The sequence below is a fragment of the Furipterus horrens genome, unplaced genomic scaffold (genome assembly GCF_987537825.1).
Source record: "Furipterus horrens unplaced genomic scaffold, mFurHor1.1.pri manual_scaffold_8, whole genome shotgun sequence".
NCBI lineage: Eukaryota > Metazoa > Chordata > Mammalia > Chiroptera > Furipteridae > Furipterus > Furipterus horrens.
Window position 1 is genome coordinate 91884356 of NW_028327178.1, and position 18002 is coordinate 91902357.

At 40.5% G+C, this 18002-nt stretch overlaps 1 protein-coding gene across 3 annotated transcripts in view; it reads left to right on the top strand.

Annotated features, from left to right (window-relative positions):
• The window catches only part of ITCH (itchy E3 ubiquitin protein ligase), a 98809-nt gene that overhangs the window by 15209 nt on the left and 65598 nt on the right, over positions 1–18002 (top strand). For all 3 annotated transcript variants that reach the window (XM_090286264.1, XM_090286266.1, XM_090286265.1), the window contains exon 3: positions 9793–9883. In XM_090286264.1, the coding sequence (XP_090142390.1) occupies positions 9814–9883 (70 nt within the window). In that variant the 5' untranslated portion in view covers positions 9793–9813. The remainder of the gene's footprint in view (positions 1–9792; positions 9884–18002) is intronic.

Genomic DNA, 18002 nt, shown 5'->3' on the forward strand with positions numbered 1-18002 from the left:
GAGCTGGCCCACAACCCAGGCATGTGGTCTGACTGGGAATTGAACCAGCGACCTTTAGATTCATAGTCCCGTGTTCAATCCATGGAGCCACACCATCGAGGGCAGGGCTATTTTAACTTCTTTTTCAGATAGTTAATTGTGAGTGTCTAGAAGTGCAACTGATTTTTGTATCTCATAAGTTTGCTGAATTTTTAATTTGCTTTTTAAGTTTTTGTGCGGCATCTTTAGGGTTTTCTCTGTATAAGATCATATCATCTGGGAACAGATACTTTTACTTTTTCCCTTACCAATTTAGAGGCCTTTTATATCTTTTTATTGCTCTATTGCTCTTGCTAGGGTTTCTAATACTACGTTGACTACAAGTGATAAGAGTATGCATTGTGTCATGTTCCATATGTTAGAAGAAGAGTTTTCAATTTTTAAAAAATATTATTTATTTAAATTTGGAGAGAGGGAAAGGGAGGGAGAGAGGGAGAGAAACAATGATGTGAGATACAGCCATTGGTTGCTTCCCAACTAGGGACCGAACCCACAACCCAGGTATGTGTCCTGACTGGGAATCAAACTGGTGACCTTTCGCTTTGTGAGACCATGTCCAACTAACTTAGCTACACTTGTCAGGGTGAAAAGTTTTCAATTTTTTACCATTGAATATGTTGTTTTGTTGGCATAATTTCCTTCTATTCGTAGTTTGACATTTTTCATCATGAAAGATTATTGAATTTTGTGAAATGCGTTTTTTTTTCTTCAATTGTGATGATCATGTGATTTTTTAAATCTTAATCTCTTAAATGTGGTATAACACATTTTCATATATTAACCCATTGTTGCCCAGCAAGAGCCCACTGCCCCAGTGTGCATAGGCACCAATACTATGACACTGGCTTTTGAGGAAGGAAAAGCTTTTATTGGTAAGTTGCCTACAAGGGGAAAGGAGGCAATGTTTAAATCTCTCTTTCCAATCTAGGGTTCAGGCTGAATTTTAAGGGGTTTAGGGGATATAGGCTGATATGCAGATGTGCTAACAGGGCAGGTTTTGATTGGAGAGCTTTGAGACTTGGTAAGATGTGATAAGGGGCTTCAGCACCACATCTTCCTGGACATTGGGCCCTTTGCTTCTGAAAGGGTTCCAGTGTTCAAGTTCTGGTCATGTCTGACTCTTTTGGTTATGTGGGGGCAGGCCATGAGGCTTTGGTTCTAGGTACAGCTAGAGGTCCAAGTTTTCTCCTGTGCATGCTTCAGCTGTATAATGTGCAGTTTTGGTCTGTTGTCTCTGAAAGCAACTCAGTTATCTTGTTAGAAACAGGACAGGACTAGTTTGAGCTGGTTATGTGGTTATACCATCCTTGTATTCCAGCAATTTTACTTGGTCAGGGTATATCCTTTTGATGTGCCGTTGAATTTAGCTTGCTAGTATGAAAACTGAACATTTGGACTGTTACAGTGTGGCATCTCTGGAAATCAGATTCTTCCCCTCACCTCACGGTTTCTTGCAGGTGCTTGTGGTTGGCTTCTTTGATGACTTTTTGAAACTAATTTTGTGTAGTCTGTATTCTTTATCATGTGTGACCACTGAAGTCTGTTCTGTTAGGTTAGTAGGCAGTTAGTGATTTGCTAGATATCCTTAAATTTCTAGAAACACCCCCAAAAAACTCCAGACCCTTCCAGTGTTTGTAGATTGGCTCTGTGTTGGGGCAGTCCTATACTTAGCCTGGCATTTTAAAATTGTACCTTACCTTTATTTTATTTTATTATTCTTAGAGAGATGGGAAGGGAGGAAGAGAGGGAGAGTAACACTGATGTGTGAGAGATACATCAACATATTGCCCCTTGCACACCCCCAATTGGGGACCTGGCCCACAACCCAGTCATGTGCCCTGACTGGGAATCCAACTGGCGACCTTTTGGTTCGCAGTCTAGTGCTCAATTCACTGAACCACACCAGCCAGGATTGTGCCTTTGCTTTCACTTCCTGCTTGCATGGAGCCTGATGGTCAACCAGAGTTACGAGTCAGGGTCTTTTCAGAACTTTTCTGACTATACATTGAGCCCTGGGTGTATGCTTGTCCCTTCTAGATTCTCCATAATGCCCAGGAGTTTTTCAAGGTCCTTATTTCCCCAAGTGCTTCTTCCTCCAGCCTCTGGTTTTCCCTTCTTTGTAGTATATTGTGTGCCTCCACTTGTTAATTCCTCCAAGGTAGCAGTAGTTAATAAAAATTGCTTTTAAATGCTTTTGACATGCCCTGGCTGGCGTGGCTCAGTGGCTTGAGTCCCAGCCTGTGAACGAACAGAAAGGTTGTGGGTTTGATTCCCAGTCAGGGCACATGCCTGGGTTGTGGGCCAGGTCCCCAGCTGGGGGCCTGCGAGAGGTGACAGGTCATGTATCTCTCGAACACTATTGTTTCTCTCCCTTTCTTCCTCTCTTCCCCTCTCTCTAAAAGTAAATAAATGAAATCTTTAAAAAAAAATTAAAAAAATTTTTTTTAAAAATAAATAACACTGTCTGGGAACCTGTCTCAGCCCCGAGGAAGCTCCCAGGCAGGGAAAACAAAGGCAAGCTCTTGAGCCAATCCCTCTGGGAACTTCTAGACTGGTGAAAACACACAGCCATAATTCTTAGAGAATAAACTCCATGTTGCTCTTTTTGATCCATTTTTTAGTTAGATTTTTCTACGTGGTGCGAGGTAGTAGTCCACCTTTATTCTTGTGCATGTGGATATCTAATTGTTCCAGCACCATTCTTTGAAGAAATGGCAGTAAGGTTTTATTTTTATTTTTATTGTTGATACTATAACAGAACCCACGGGGCTGCTCCGATTGAAACAGAACCCATGGGCTGTTTAGTTATCAGGGGCCTGATTGCCCGCCGCCAGAAGCATAACTCTCAATACCAGAGTTTAGTGAAAAGAAAAAGAATTGTTTATTTAATGGTTATATAGATTTAGATTATTTGCGGATTTTTGCCATTAAGTCTTACTTTCTTTAAAAGACCCACAAACACATAGTTCTGCCTCCCCCTACCAAACCAGGCTAATTTTAGAAAACTCAGAGATAAAGTCTTCCTTACTTCTCAGACACAGTTCAGCTTTACCGGCAGCTCCCAATCATTGGATCCTGATTGTGGAGGTTTTGCCTGTGTTGGGGTGCCCTGCAGCTCTTTTTTTTTTTTTATTTTCCCCTGCAGCTCTTAATGTAGAAGCACGTGAGCTCTTAATGCAGAAGCACGTGGAGTTCCCAGACTCCTTGTAAACTCCATGGAGTTCTCCCTTTCCTTTCAAAGCTGCATGGTGTTCTCTCCTAAAAATGTCTGCCGCTTATTTTAAAATCCCTGACTGTGTCCTGTGACGCAGCGAGCATGGTAACCAGTTCCGACCATTCACAGAACCTTGTACAGCCTCTGTGTGCTCTTTCAGTATCATGCCTTGGTCCAAAACCCCTCCCATCTTTTTGGGACCTTGGAAGAACCAAAGCTATTTGCGTAACAAAGACACTAGTCACTAGCCACAGGCATGTGAAAGCATCTTAAAAGCTGTTTCCTTTCCCCATCCCCCAACCTGCAGGCTCTGGGGAGTTTTGGAGACCCCCATTCTGTGACAATACTCTTGCAGATGTCCCCCATTCCCCGCACCCTTTTGTCCACCTCCACTGAGTCCCCGTCCCCCCTTCCTCTGTTGTCCATGGCTATGCATATATGTTCTTTAGCTAATCCCTTCACCTTCTTTTATCCAGTCCCTCCATGGCCTTTTCTCTGACATTTGTCTGTTCTATGTATCAAGATGGCAGTTTTAAGACATAATATGAAAAAAGCGTAATTCATGAAAGACAAAATTAGTAAGTTGGACTCCATTAAAATTAAATCTCCTGGCCCTGGCTGGTGTGGCTCAGTGGATTGAGCACTGGCCTATGAACCTAAAGGTTGCTGGTTTGATTCCCAGTCAGGGCACCTTGCTGGGTTGCAGGCCAGGTCCCTAGTTGGGGCCGTGCGAGAGGCAACCAACTGATGTTGGTTTCTCTGCCTCTCTTTCTCTCTCCCTATTTCTCTAAAAGAAAAAAAAACAAACAAAATAAAATTAAATCTCCTGTTCTACAAAAGGCAGTGTATGGTATTGATTTATAATAAGAAATAAATTATATGTGGTCTTCATTTCCATTCCTGACACAGCTTCTAAAATTCCAGGAATTTCTTAAGTTTTTAGAGCACTTAAGATGTGTTTCGTTATGTTCGTGAGGTGTCTCTTGGAAATCACCTAAGGATGATAGTGGAGTCAAATATGGTGAGAGGGTCAGAACTTTTCAGTTGCCCCCCAACCTAGCCTTTGGGGAGGAGAGAGAGGCTGGAGAGTGAGTTTAAGTGCCAATGGCCAATGATTTAATTACACCACTGTAGGAAGCCTCCATGAAAATCCAAAGGGTTGGGGTCAGAGAGCTTCCAGGTTGGTGAACACTGGAGATTTGGCGAGAGTGGTATGTTGAGAGAGGACACGGAAGCTGTATCCTGTTTCCTAATACATTGGCCTCTGCATCTCTTTCATATGGCTGTACCTGAGTTATATTCTTTTTTAACAAAGCAGTAATCTAGTAAGTAAAATGTTTCTCTGAGCCACTCTAGCAAATTAATCGAACCTATGGTGGGGCTCATTGGAACTTCCAGTCTGTAGCTGTTTGGTCAGAAGCATAGGTGACAACCTGGACTTGGTAACTGACATCTGAAGTGGAGCTTGTGGGAGGAGAGAGGCAGTCTTGTAGGACTATAGGATCTGACACTATCCCCAGGTAGATAATGTCAGAATTGAGTTAAATTGTAAGACACCCAGCTAGTGCTGAAAAATTGCTTGTTGGTGTGGAGAACCACCCCTACACACACTCCACACATTAGAATTGGTCACCAGAACCTTTACACTGTTAAGAAAAAAAAAAGAGAAGCCACAGGCTATGAGAAAATATGTGCAAAACATATCTGATAATGGACTTGTATCTAAAATATACAAAGAACTCTTAAAATGCAACAAGGAAATAAAGTGAGCAAAACATCTGAACAGATTCCTCACCAAACAATATATATATATAGATGGCAAATAAGCATATGAAAAGATACTGAACATCATATGTTGTATGGGAATTGGAAATTAAACTATCGGTGAAATATCACTATATACCTACCTATTAGCTAACGGAATTCCAAAGAGTTAACATTATACCAAATGCTGGTGAGGATATGGAGTAATAGTAATTCTCCTTCAATCCTAGTAGGAACGCAAAATAGTTACAGTCCCTTTGGAAGACCATTTAGCAGAACTAAAACTTAGACTTACCATTATCCAGTAATTGTATTTCTATTTACCTAATAGAGGTGGAAACTTGATGTTTACAAATAACATGCACTTAAATATTTATAGCAGCTTTTCTTAAAAAAGATTTTATTTATTTTACTTTTAGAGAGAGGGGAAGGGAGGAAAAAAGAGAGGGAGAGAAATAGCAATGTGCAAGAGATACATCAATTGGTTGCCTCTTGAATGCCCCAAACTGGGGACCTGGCCCACAGCCCAGGCATGTGCCCTGACTGGGAATCGAACTGGTGACTTTTCTGTTCCTTTTGATTCACAGGCCAGCGCTCAATCCATTGAGCCACACCAGCCAGGGCTATCTTTTATTTCTTGATGGTGTCCTTTGGAGTACAAAAATTTTTAATTTTGATGAAGTCCGGTCACTTCACCTGCCTCTGCTTCCCACATGCGACTAGTACCCCTCTAGGTGTTGCCCTGGTGATGGTTCCCAGAGTGGGTGAGTTTGCATAAGTTCTAGGACCATGGTGGTCCTTTAATCAGACTTTCCAGAGGGACCAGCCATTTATTCTGCCACCCCAACACCCTCTGGTTTTCATAGCCAGAAGCAATGAGGCTTTATTTTCCTGGAGCTGGAACTGTGAGCTCCACAGTCTGGCCTGGGACTGGGATCGCTCCCCAGGTGTCCCTCTTGGCTTTTGTTCCAGTGGCTGGCTGCAAAAGCTGCCTCACTACTGCTCTCTTGCTGCTGCCACACCACATCCTCTTTGCACTGGCTCCCTGTCTCTGCCCTTCTTACCTGTCTGAATAAGTATTACTTCTTTATATCTTTGTTTGTTGGACTTCTGTGCAATTCAGTTTCCTGGTAGTTCTGGTTGTTTTTTGTTTTGAGGTACACGTAATCTTTCTTATGGTTGTACAAGGAGGCAAAGAGTGTCTACCTTTACCTCCATCTTGGTCAGAAGTCCTCCTATAATCATTACTTTAAACTCTCTATCTGACAGATTGCTTGCCTCCATTTCATCTAGTTGTTTTGGAGAATTCTCTTATTCTTTCATTTGGGGTCTGTTTCTTTGTCTTATTTTGGCTTCTTCTTTGTTATTTTCATCTTAGTTGTTAAATTGACCAATGATATAGCCTCAAGCTGTAATCAGCAGCGTGCTTTATGGGCTCAGGGTGGGGCAGAGTAATTCCTGCCAGTGGGGCTATTGCCTTTCCTCAGGCAGATAGATGCCAGTTGGAGAGGAGTGCTCTGCCTGAGAAAGCTGGCTTCTGCAGTATGGGGGATGACTCAGCACAGGGATCCTGGTGGCTGTTCCTTCAGTTCTCTCTCTAGAGACACCAACCCCCAGACTTTCTTCAACTGTCTCTAGTCCATTCTGCCCACCTTCTGCTGGTGGCCAGCGTAAGTGCCTGCAAATGAAATTTTGTGTCTTGGCCCTTGAAGAGGCTCTCTGTGTCTCCAGCCTTCTCTCCCTGGCAGGCAGAAACCCTGCTGCTTTTCACAGCTGCATGTTATCTGGGTTTCTTTCCAGCTCTGTCCTGTAGGCTGGGGAGCCCAGCTTGGGGCTTAGACACCACACTTCTCAGGGGGAACCCCCATCCCCCAGCTGCTAAAATAGCTCTCCAGAACTTCAGCTACCTGCCCATGGGAGCACAACCAGCCCTCTCACATCTCCTCTGCACTGCCTACCAGTCACGTTGTGGTTAAGTAGTTTCTTCTGTCTGCCCTTGATTATAAAGCTTCTCTCCAGCTAGTGTTCAGTTGGTTATTCAGGATGATTTTTCTACAATTTAATTGTAATTCCAGATTGGTTTTGGGAGGAGGTTAGTACAGCTTCCACTTACTCCTCCGCCATCTTGGATCTCTTGATGTAGTTATGTGGCAAACAGTTTTTGGGTATTGAGGAGCAGGTAATAACAGTACAGAATGTGGTAGAGTTGTGTTTCTGGGCCCTTTCTATAATAGCACTTTGAATCAGAACAATATCGTGTACAATTTAGTGTTAAAGCTTCTCTGTTAACATTTCATTTTTTAAATATTCTGGGTGACTCATCGTCATCGGCAGCCGTCCGTCTCGAGAGACGATGGCGTAGCTTCTTGAGAGTCTATCTGCACCGCCGAGAATGGCTGTGCAGTCCGACTCGGGAGTGACAATCCCTGCCGCACTTGTTACAAGTGAAGGCAGATGGCTGTTGTTGCTGCTGTTGACGCTGCTTCCGCCTCGATCTTTTCTGGACCGCCTCCTCGTTGCGCGCAGCCTCTGCGCGTGACGTACCTTGCCTGACCGCGAGCCTCCAGGCTAGGCGGTCGTCTGCTTGAACTTCCCATCTCTGGGTGACTACTGGTGACTTTATTTATAGTGTATGCCTTCCATATTTAAAGTAAAAGGGTTCTTTTAGTAAATTGTAGTTTATAAAACATTATAAATGGTACAACTGAAATAAACAAAGAAGGTGAAGGGAAGAATGTATATACCAGACCAAGGGAATGAGCTTAGTTACTGTAATACGGCCAAAATTTTATCTTCAAGTGTTTTCATATGTAAGTCAAGGAATAAAACACTGGATTTTATAGAGTTAATTTTTTAGGGATTATTGTTCCATTTCATTTTGGCAGATTTGAGAAGACATCAGAATTGTTTTAAAATGTTTAATGTAATTCTGATTTTGTATAAAAGCATAAGGCAATGTTTGCAGTTTAAAGATAGTTTGTTTGCCTTTTTGTATTTGTATACCTTTTTTATAGTACCTGGCAAATAGTAAGTGCTATGTAAATTTTATTTGACTTTAATATTTACTTTGGCCTACTTAGAATATTTCTAATATTTTTATCCAGTCCCCAAAAGCCTAAAAACAGATTTTTATTTTAAAAATATAGTTTTAATTCAAACACTGTTCATGATAAGTAAACATTTACAGAGGGTTTTTTTCCCCCCCTACATAATCATTTAATCTTTGCAACAATCCTGTGAGTTAAAGGTTATATTATTCCCATTTTTCTGGAAGGAAACTGGGACCTGGAGAGGTTATATAACTCAAACAGTATCATAAAGTAAATGTTGAGCTAGGTATCAGCCCCAAGTGTTCCTACTCTTACAAAATTTTTGTATTACAAATCATACTGTTTTCACGTGGAGATTAATTTTTGCCTGAGCAGGGACTGAGTAAAGATATGTTAGTTTTTCATTTAGTATAATTTAATAGCCTTTTCTTTGTTCATTTCATTGAACAGATATTTAAGTATTTGCTATGTGTCAGGTACCGTTTTGGGATCTGGGTTTCATCAGTGAACAACACAAAATCTCTGCTCACGTGGAGTTTATACTCTAGCCTACAGTATCAAAACCTATAAACTACGAAGTAAATTACTTGGTATATACTGTCAGAAGGTGATATATTCTATAGGAGGGGAAAATGAATTGGATAGGTGGACCAGATTGTAAAATTGCCAAGAGAGCAGATAGAATAAAGATCCCTAAGGCTAGAGAATGCTGGAATAACAAGGAAGTAAGGTGCCTGAGTAGGAGAGGAGAATAGAAGGAAATAAAATCAGGAAGTTGGGAGCAGGAGAAGCACATCATATTAGGTCTTATAGGCCATTGTATGGAATTGGCTTTTAGTCTCAGTAAAAAGGGAAGCCTTTTATGGTTTTCAGTATTTTAAGAGATCCTGGATGTGTTAAGAATAGATAATAAGGCTAGACAAGGGTAGAATGAATATTAGGTTATTGCAGTAATTTAAAAGAGAGGCATAACCTAGGAAAAAGATGGCAGTCAGAGGCAGTTCTGAACATATTGGTGTTAGAGGTGATAAGAGATGATTGGATTATGGATTACTTTGCAGGTAGAAGCAACAAAATTTGCCTGTAGGTTTGAAGGGAAATATAAAGGAAAGAATGACTTCAAGGGTTTTAGCCCAAGCATCTGAAAGGATGGAGTTGCCATCAACTGAGATAGTTTATAGGGAAGATGAGGAGTTCAGTTTTGCATATGTTAAGTTTGGTATATCCTTAAATAACCAAGTAAAGTTGTTTAGAGTTGAGGAGTGAAGTCTGAAATAGAAATACAAAGTTGGGAGTCTTTGTTATATAGTTGATATTTCAGACCACTCCACTGGATGATATTTTTGAGGAAATGAGTATCAAGAGATAAGAGAGATCCAATAACTGAGCCCTAGGTTACTCCAACAGTAAAAGTGGAGAGAAGGAATTTTCAGAAGACACTAAGAAGGAACAATCAATGAGGTAGGACATAAACCTAGAGAATGTATCTTGGACACTCAAGGAAAGAAGGTAAACCTTGGGAGGAGGAATGATCAACCATGTCAGATTTTGCTAATGAGTTAGGCAGGATGAAGACTAGAATTGAAAATGATGTTTGGCAGTGTGAAGCCCACTGGTTATTATGTGGCCTTCAGTGGGATGTGGAAAGGGCCTGGTTAGCACTATTTACTTATTTTTTTAATGGGAATTTTTTATGTTTATCAGTATTTTCTTTGCCATGTTCAGGTTTGCCATCCTATTGGTGGTATGTCTGACAGTGGATCACAGCTGGGTTCAATGGGTAGCCTGACCATGAAATCACAACTTCAGATCACTGGTAAGTCTTAAAAAGACCTACTACTTTACTTTTTTTCCTTTTAAGATACAAAATAATCTTAAGAGAAGAAAATCTTTAGTGGCTGTTACATATCAGGTGCTAAATTACTATTTGCTTAATGAATGAACAATTAAGCGAAATGTGTAGATATGTAAAAAATTACATTTTTATTTCAGGATATTTTTGAGTAGCATGTATTAGTATTTCATTTCTTTTTATTGCCAAATAGTATTTCATATATGGACATACCACATTTATTTATATATTCATCAGTCCACTTTTTGGTTATTATGAATAATGCTATGAACATTTATATACAAGTTTTTGTGAAGATGTATGTTCTCAGTTCTCTTAGATTTATACCTAGGAGTGGAATCGCTGGATCATATAATAATCACATTTAACATTGTGAGGAATTGCAAATTCTTAAAGCATCCTGCGTCATTTTACATTCTCACCAGCCATGTATGAGTGCTTCAATTTCTCCAGATCCTTGCCAGTGTTTGTTTTTAGATTATAGACATCCTTATGGGTATAAAGTGGTATCTTGTGTGGGTTTTATTCACATATTTCTGATGGATACTAACATGTTGAGCATCTTTTCCATGTGCTATTGACCATTTGTATATCTTTTTTTTGGAGAAATGTTTGTTTAAATCCTTTGGTTGCTGTTGTTACTTAACTAATATCTCTGTCTTTGTTTCTTCCTCTAACCATACTAACCAAGTATAGTACTTTCAGATTAATGTTCTTAACATGCCACCTTGATGTTGCATTCCTGCTCAGAAAACCTCAGTGCCTTTTCCTTGACTATGGTGTAGAATTTCTTTAGCTTGGGCTAACTACTAGTCTGGTTCCGTATGATCTCTTTGTAGTTCTTTATACATATGAATTATTTGCACTAGTCAAGGTAAGTCCCTGGATTTTCTTTAGACATGCATGTGTCTCTACCACACAGTGTGAAACCCCAGTCTGTCCCCCTTAAATTTAATAGCATTTATTAACTGTCATCTTCTTACATTATTTTAGTTTCTGGTATACCTGGCTTATACTCACCTATGTGTTATGCATTATTAGGCTAAAAATTATAGCCTTATTATCTCCCTCAAAACTTGAAAGTGATTGAAGTATATAAAAGTATCACTTTCTTAAGATGACAAAATCTTATTTATTTTTGGGAATTCCTTAACTACCAGTCTCTTTCCTAAAAAATGTCGATTCTCTGTGAAAGATATTAATATATATATATTTTAAAGATTTTATTTATTTGCAGAGAGAGGGGAAGGGATGGAGAAAAGAGAGGGAGAGAAGCATCAGTGAAACATCGATTGGGTTGCCTCTTGCACTCCCCCAACTGGGGACCTTGCCCGCAACACAGACATGTGCCTCAACTGGAATCAGACCAACGACCTTTTGGTTCACAGGCTAGCTGCTCAATTCACTCAGTCACACCAACCAGGGCAATATATATATTTCTTATAAACACACACACACACCGAATATATATATAAGGTTTCCTTTATGTTTGCTTTTTTGCTGAAGTCAGTGTCTAATTGTTTCCTCTCTCCCCATCCTCAAGCTAGCCTGAGTAGCTGATTGAATTGGGCCAGGATTCTTAAGGCTTGTCTTTTTGGGGGGACAGCCTAATGTTGAGACCTTTGATTGGAACAGTCTTTAAAAAAATTCTTTCATTTTCAGATTAGAGAAGTATTGGGTTGGCTAAAAAGTCCGTTTAGTTTTTTCCATAAGATAAAAGGCTCGTTTTTCATTTTTACCAGTAACTTGATTGATTTGGATATTTTGAGTAGGTTGACTGTCTCCTGCTATTGGCTTCTAGTGGTTAGAGGCCAGGGGGCTGCTAAACATCTTCCAATGCATAAGACAACCCCACAGCAAAGAATTATTAGGCCAAAATATCAGTAGTACCAAGAAACTTAGCAAACCACTTTTGACATGTTCGATCAGTCACACACTTTCTCCATACACTACACAAATAATTTTTTGCATTTCAGTTGTGTTTTTACCTTTCTTGAAATAATAAAGCATAATAAGCTGAAACTGTTATATATTTTCTTCTACCTTCAATATTAAAATGGCTGCACAAAAATTTACCAATTTTGATAAGTTTTTAAAAAATACATGCTGATATGGCACCTTTCACAATACAATCTAACAAAATTGTTTTGAAAGAAGTTAAAGACAACTAAACACTAGTAGAGCCATCAAACAGAAAAAGCTAAATGAATTTAACTCTTTGGCCAACCCAATAGTACACATGCTTTTATTTTTATTTACTTATTTATTTATTTTAATCCTCACTTGAGGATTTGTTCATTGCTTTTAGAGAAAGAGGAAGGGAGAGAGAGAGAAAGAAACATCGATGTGAGAGAGAAACATTGATTGGTTGCCTCCAGTACACACCTGACCAGGAACCAAACCCTCAACCTAGGTATGTGCCCTGACCAGGGATTGAACCTGCAGCCTTTTGGTGTACGGGATGGTGCTCCAACCAACTGAGCCACCAGGCCAGGGCTACATGCTTTTTATTTTTGAAAACTCCGTAAAGTAATGAAGTGAGGAGTCCTAATATATCATCTCAGTCTTCAAATATAGTTATATTAATTAAAATTTAGGTTTATATTCTTTTATTTTTTTAATTGCATTTTGTTGATTATGCTATTACAGCTGTTCCAATTTTTCCCTCATTACCAGCCTCCACCCCACATCCCCTACTCACTCAAGCAATCCTTACACCATTGTTCATGTCCATGGGTCATGCTTATATGTTATTTGGCTACTTCATTTCCTATACTGTACTTTACATCCCCATGGCTATTCTACAACTACCTATTTGTACTTCTTAATCCCCTCACCTCTTTACCCATTCCTGTATACCCTCATCCTATTTGGTAACCATCAAAACACTCTCCATATCCATGATTCTGTCTCTGTTCTTGTTTGCTTAGTTTGTTTTTTAGATTCAATTGTTGATAGATATGTATTTGTTGCTATTTTATTGTTTGATGTTTTAATTTTCTTTTTCTTAAATAAGTCCCTTTAACATTTCATATGATAATGGTTTGGAAATGATGAACTCCTTTAGTTTTTTCTTGTCTGGGAAGCACTTTATCTGCTCTTTGATTCTAAATGGTATCTTTGGTGGGTATAGCAATCTTGGCTATATGTTCCTGCTTTTCATGACTTTGAATATTTATTGCTGATCCCTTCTAGCCTGCAGTTTCTATTGAGAAATCAGCTGACAGTCTTATGGGAATTCCCCTATAGGTAACTAACTTCTTTTCTCTTGATTCTTTTAAGGTTCTCAGTGGACTGAGCGCCAGCCTGTGAGTCGAAAAGTTGCTGGCTTGACTCCTAGTCAGGGCACCAGCCTGCGTTGCAGGCCAAGTCCCCAGTTGGGGGTGTGTGAGAGGCAATTGATCGATGTATCTCTCAGATATTGATGACTCTCTCCCTCTCTCTCCCCATCTTCCCCTCTCTAAAAGTAAATAAATAAAATCTTTTTTTAAAAAAAAGATTCTCTTTAACCTTTAGCATTTTAATTATGATATGTCTTGGAGTGGGCCTCTTTGTATCCATCTTGTTTGGGATTCTCTGTGCTTCCTGGACATGCATGTCTATTTCCTTCACCAAATTAGGGAAGTTTTGTTTTTTTTTTTTTTTTTTTCCCAAATAGGTTTTCAATTTCTTGTTCTTTTTCTTCTCCTTCTGGCAGAATGTTGGAATGCTTAGAGTTGTCCCAGAGGCTGCTTACACTATTTTTGTGGTTTTGGATTCTTTTTTCTTCTTGTTCTGATTGGTTGATTTTGCTTCCTTATGTTCCATATCATTGATTTGATTCTCAGCTTAATCCTCTCTACTGTTGTTTCTCTGTGAATTGTTCTCTGTTTCAGTTAGTGTATTTTTCATTTCTGACTAGATCTTTTTTATGCTCTTTAGGTCCTTACTAAGTTCTTCGAGTATCCTTTTAACCAGGGTTTTGAACTCTGCATCTGATAGGTGCTTATCTCCATTTTGTTTAGTTCTCTTTTTTTGGAGTTTTGATCTATTCTTTTATTTGGGCCATGTTTCTTTGTCTTCTCATTTTAGAGACCTCCCTGGGTCTGTTTCTGTGTATTGGGTAGAGTTCCTATGACTCTCTGTCTTGTTAGCACTGACCTAATGTAGTAGGTGTCCTGTAGGGTCCAGTTGCATAGCCTCCCATATCACCCAAGCTGGGTACTCGAGGTGCACCCTTCATGCGGGCTGAATATACCCTTCTCGTGTGGAGCCTTGGTTGCTGTTGGAAGGTCAATCAGGGGGATTTACCCAGACCAATCAGCTGCAAGGACGGGCTGTGACCACTGACTCCCAGCCTCCGCCCTACATGTGTAGCAGCAGGATGGTGTTGCTGTGACATGATCTGTAGCCATCCACTCTGTTTGCTGACCCTGGGGTTTCCCAGGCGGTGCAGGCCAAGGTCAGCCCTCACCTGTGTTTTGCCCTGGACCAGCCTGCCTGAGCTACAAACAGAGATTGCTACTACTTGTGCTGTGCTTGGAGATTCCTACCCTGTTTCCCCGAAAATAAAACATCCCTTGAAAATAAGACCTAGTGCAATTTTTTTCAAGCTTAGAAATATAAGGCCTCCCATGAAAATAAGACCTAGCAGCAATCATTGCTACAGCTCCCCCTACACCATACACTAGTGTTAGCAGATCATTTAGATAGGTCTTACCTTGTGTGGGAGGCATCTGCTGCCCGGAGAACATGAAAGGGAGAACACTGCAGCCGCTGCTCCAAGGACTGTTGTGCACGGGTAAATTTACCATAGATTGTTGTACATGGAAGTAGAATCACAATAAATTTTTTAAAATATGTTTTCTTGATTATGCTGTTACAGTTGTCCCAATTTCTTTTCCCTCTGCTCCCCTCCACCCAGTGACCCTCCTCCCTCCAGTTGTCCCCCCCTTTTAGTCCATGCCCATTGGTTGTGCATATAGTTCTTCTCAAGCTCTTCCTGTCTACTCCACTCCCTCCTACTATGCTTCTTAATTCCTGCATCATCTCCCTCCTTTTTCCCCCTCCCTCCTCTCCACTGACCTCCCCACAATAGGTTCCCCATACCTATAATTCTTTTCCCACTCTTGTTGCCTACTTAGTTTGCCCTTGTTTCAATTCCCTAGCTTCTGTTGTTGGTTGTTGTGATGCAGTTTTCATTTTAATGTTCATAGTTTTGATCCTCCTTCTTCTAAACAAGTCCCTTTAACATCTCATATAACAGTGGTTTGGATCTAATGAACTCCTTCAGTTTTACTTTGTCCTGGAAGTATTTTCTCTGCCCTTCTATTCTGAATGACAGCTTCACTGGATAGAGTAATTGTGGCTGTAGGTTTTTGTTTTTCTTTACTTTGAATATTTCTTGCCAGTCCCTTCTTGCCTGCAGGGTCTTCTTTGAGAAATCAGCTGATAGTCTAATTGGGACCCCTTTGTACATAATTCTTTTCTTTTCTCTTGCTGCTTTTAAGATTCTCTCTTTATCTTTAATTTTTGACATTTTGATTATAAGATGTCTTGGAGTGGTTCTCCCTGGGTCCAGTTTTTCTGAAACTCTCTGTGCTTCCTGGACCTGTAAGTTTTATTTCCTTCCCCAAGTTTGGGAAGTTCTGCTTCATTATTTTTTCACATAATTTTTCAATTTCTAGTTCTTCTTCACCTTCTGGCAATCCTGTAATTCGGATGTTCATTCGCTTATAGCTGTCCCAGAGGTTTCTGAGCCTCTCCTCATCTTCCTCACTTTTTGTTTCCTCTTTCCGCACTGGTTGACTGTTCCATCCCTATGTTCCGATTTGTTGATTTGATCTCTGGTTTTCATTTCCTCACTACTTGTCTCGTATGTGTTTTTGTTCGTTTCAGCATGACTAGCTTTCATTCCCTCCCTGTATTGTTCAATATCTTTTGTTAATTCTGTAAGCTACCTTATGACTATAGCTCTGAACTGAGCCTCAGAAAGATTTTCTATTTGTTCATCAGTTAATTCCCTTATCTGCTTTTTGGCTAGCTGCATAATTGGTGTTTCAGTCATTATTCCTCCCATCCTGACCGTTTTGTTTTTGTTTATCTTTATCTTTCCTTCTTGGGTGGGGTTGTCACACCTCCTATGCTATTGGGTGCAGAGCCCTGAGCATTCGTCACAACCCGGAAACCCGTCTCACCACACTGTGGTGCTTTGTATGGGGGTGGGGGTTCAAGATGGATTCCTACCGTTACTCTCTGCTGAGAGACCAGGAGCCTCTTCCTTGGTCCCCACACCCTCTGGTCCTCACAGTCCAAGGCAATGGGGGTCTGCCTTCCCCAGCGTTAGAATTGCAAGCTGACTGGTCTCGACTGGAGTCGGGACTGCTCCCCTGGTGTTTCTTGCAGTCCCACCGCTGTTGCCACCGACAGCACAGCTGGACCTCTCTGTCCTGGTTTGGCCCCTCCTACCCGTCCGGCCAAGCACCACTTGTTTATAAATTCATATGTTGGACTTCTATGTAGTTTTATTTTCTGGAACTTCTGGTTATTTCTGGTTTTGCGGTAGTTGTAGTCCTTAGTTGTGGAGGGAGACAGAGCGTGTCAGTCTAAGCTTCCATCTTGGCTAGAAGTCTCACAAGAAATTCTTGACAGAATTCAGAGTTTGGCTGGTTATGCTCATGTTTGTGATGACATGAGTACAGTATATTAATAAATGTTGATTTTTTTGTTCAACAATAAATGTGAATTTTTGTTCATGGAAAAATAAGACATCCCCTGAAAATAAGACGTAGCGCGTCTTTAGGAGCAATAATTAATATAAGACACTGTCTTATTTTGGAGGAAACAAGGTAGGTAAAGCTAAGCTGTGTATCTAGGCCAGCTAGTGCTGGGCCTGGGGCCACTTAGCAAGAGATATGGGGACTGGGGACTCCCTGAGGCCAGCTGTTGCTTGTTTGAGAGGATTTAGAAAGTTTTGAAGCATGAGCCAAGACCAGCCATTCATATGGAAAAGCAGCTTGGGTGAGCTACTAAGTTGGGTGGGGCAGAGTCTCTGGGGATCTCCAGGGCAGGGAAAACTTAGCCAGGTTGATGGGGTTTCAAATATGGCACCAGCCTGCCAGCTCTGTGGCTCTGTGGAAGGAGTGTTCAGAAAATAGAGACTGGCCTCTGTTCACTTTTCTGTCTGGGAGAAAGCTGCTCCCCAGTTCTCGCCTTTATGCTAGACACATCAGTTCCTCCCTGTATGCCATTGGTGCCTTTTAAGCAGTTACTCCAGTGCTGGAGCTCAGAGGGAGTGAGTCTGAGTAAGCCTTTTGTGCATTCTATGAGAGGAACCAGCAATTTCCTCCATCAACTCGGTCCCCACTGTTTTTTGCAGCCAGAAGTTATGGGGACTTACCTTCCTGGCACTGGAACTCTGGGCTAGGCGGCCTGTTGTGTGGCTAAGACTCCTCGCTCTTGAGATATCCCTCCCGAATTTTTATTAACACATGGTGGACCAACTCATTTCATGTCTTTGCCCCTCCTGCCAGTCTGGATGGATATGGTTTCTGTAAATGTGTGATTTACACATTCCATTTAACTCAATTTCTGATGGTTCTGAGTGATGATTGTTCTATATTTCAGTTGTAATTTTGATGTGCTTGTGCAAGGAGGTGAGCCATGTTTTACCTAAGCTTCCATCTTGACTGGAAGTCCCTATGTTTATATTCCTTTAACTTTCTTTGCATAAACTGGCTGTCTTATTCACTATCATCATTAGTATCATAGTAAGAAGAATATTTAATAAATGCCAGAATGCATCTTGAGGAGACATAATCCTCAGCCATTTAAAAGTTTTTAATCTTGGGTGTTAAAATTCTGAGAGTGCACAAGTTCAGGGCAAAAGCAATTTAATAAAAACAGAAATTGTGAATAACGGATAAAAGTTATGTATTTAGCAAAAACATTAGTATGAGACAAATGGAAGGCATAAGATAATAAACAGTAAGGTGCCAAGTTGAATAGCAGCAAATACCCTTCATAATTCAATGTTACTTCTTTGCTTTTAATGTTAGAAATTGCAGATCTAAGGTTTTCTTTTGCACAAATCCCCCTAATGGCA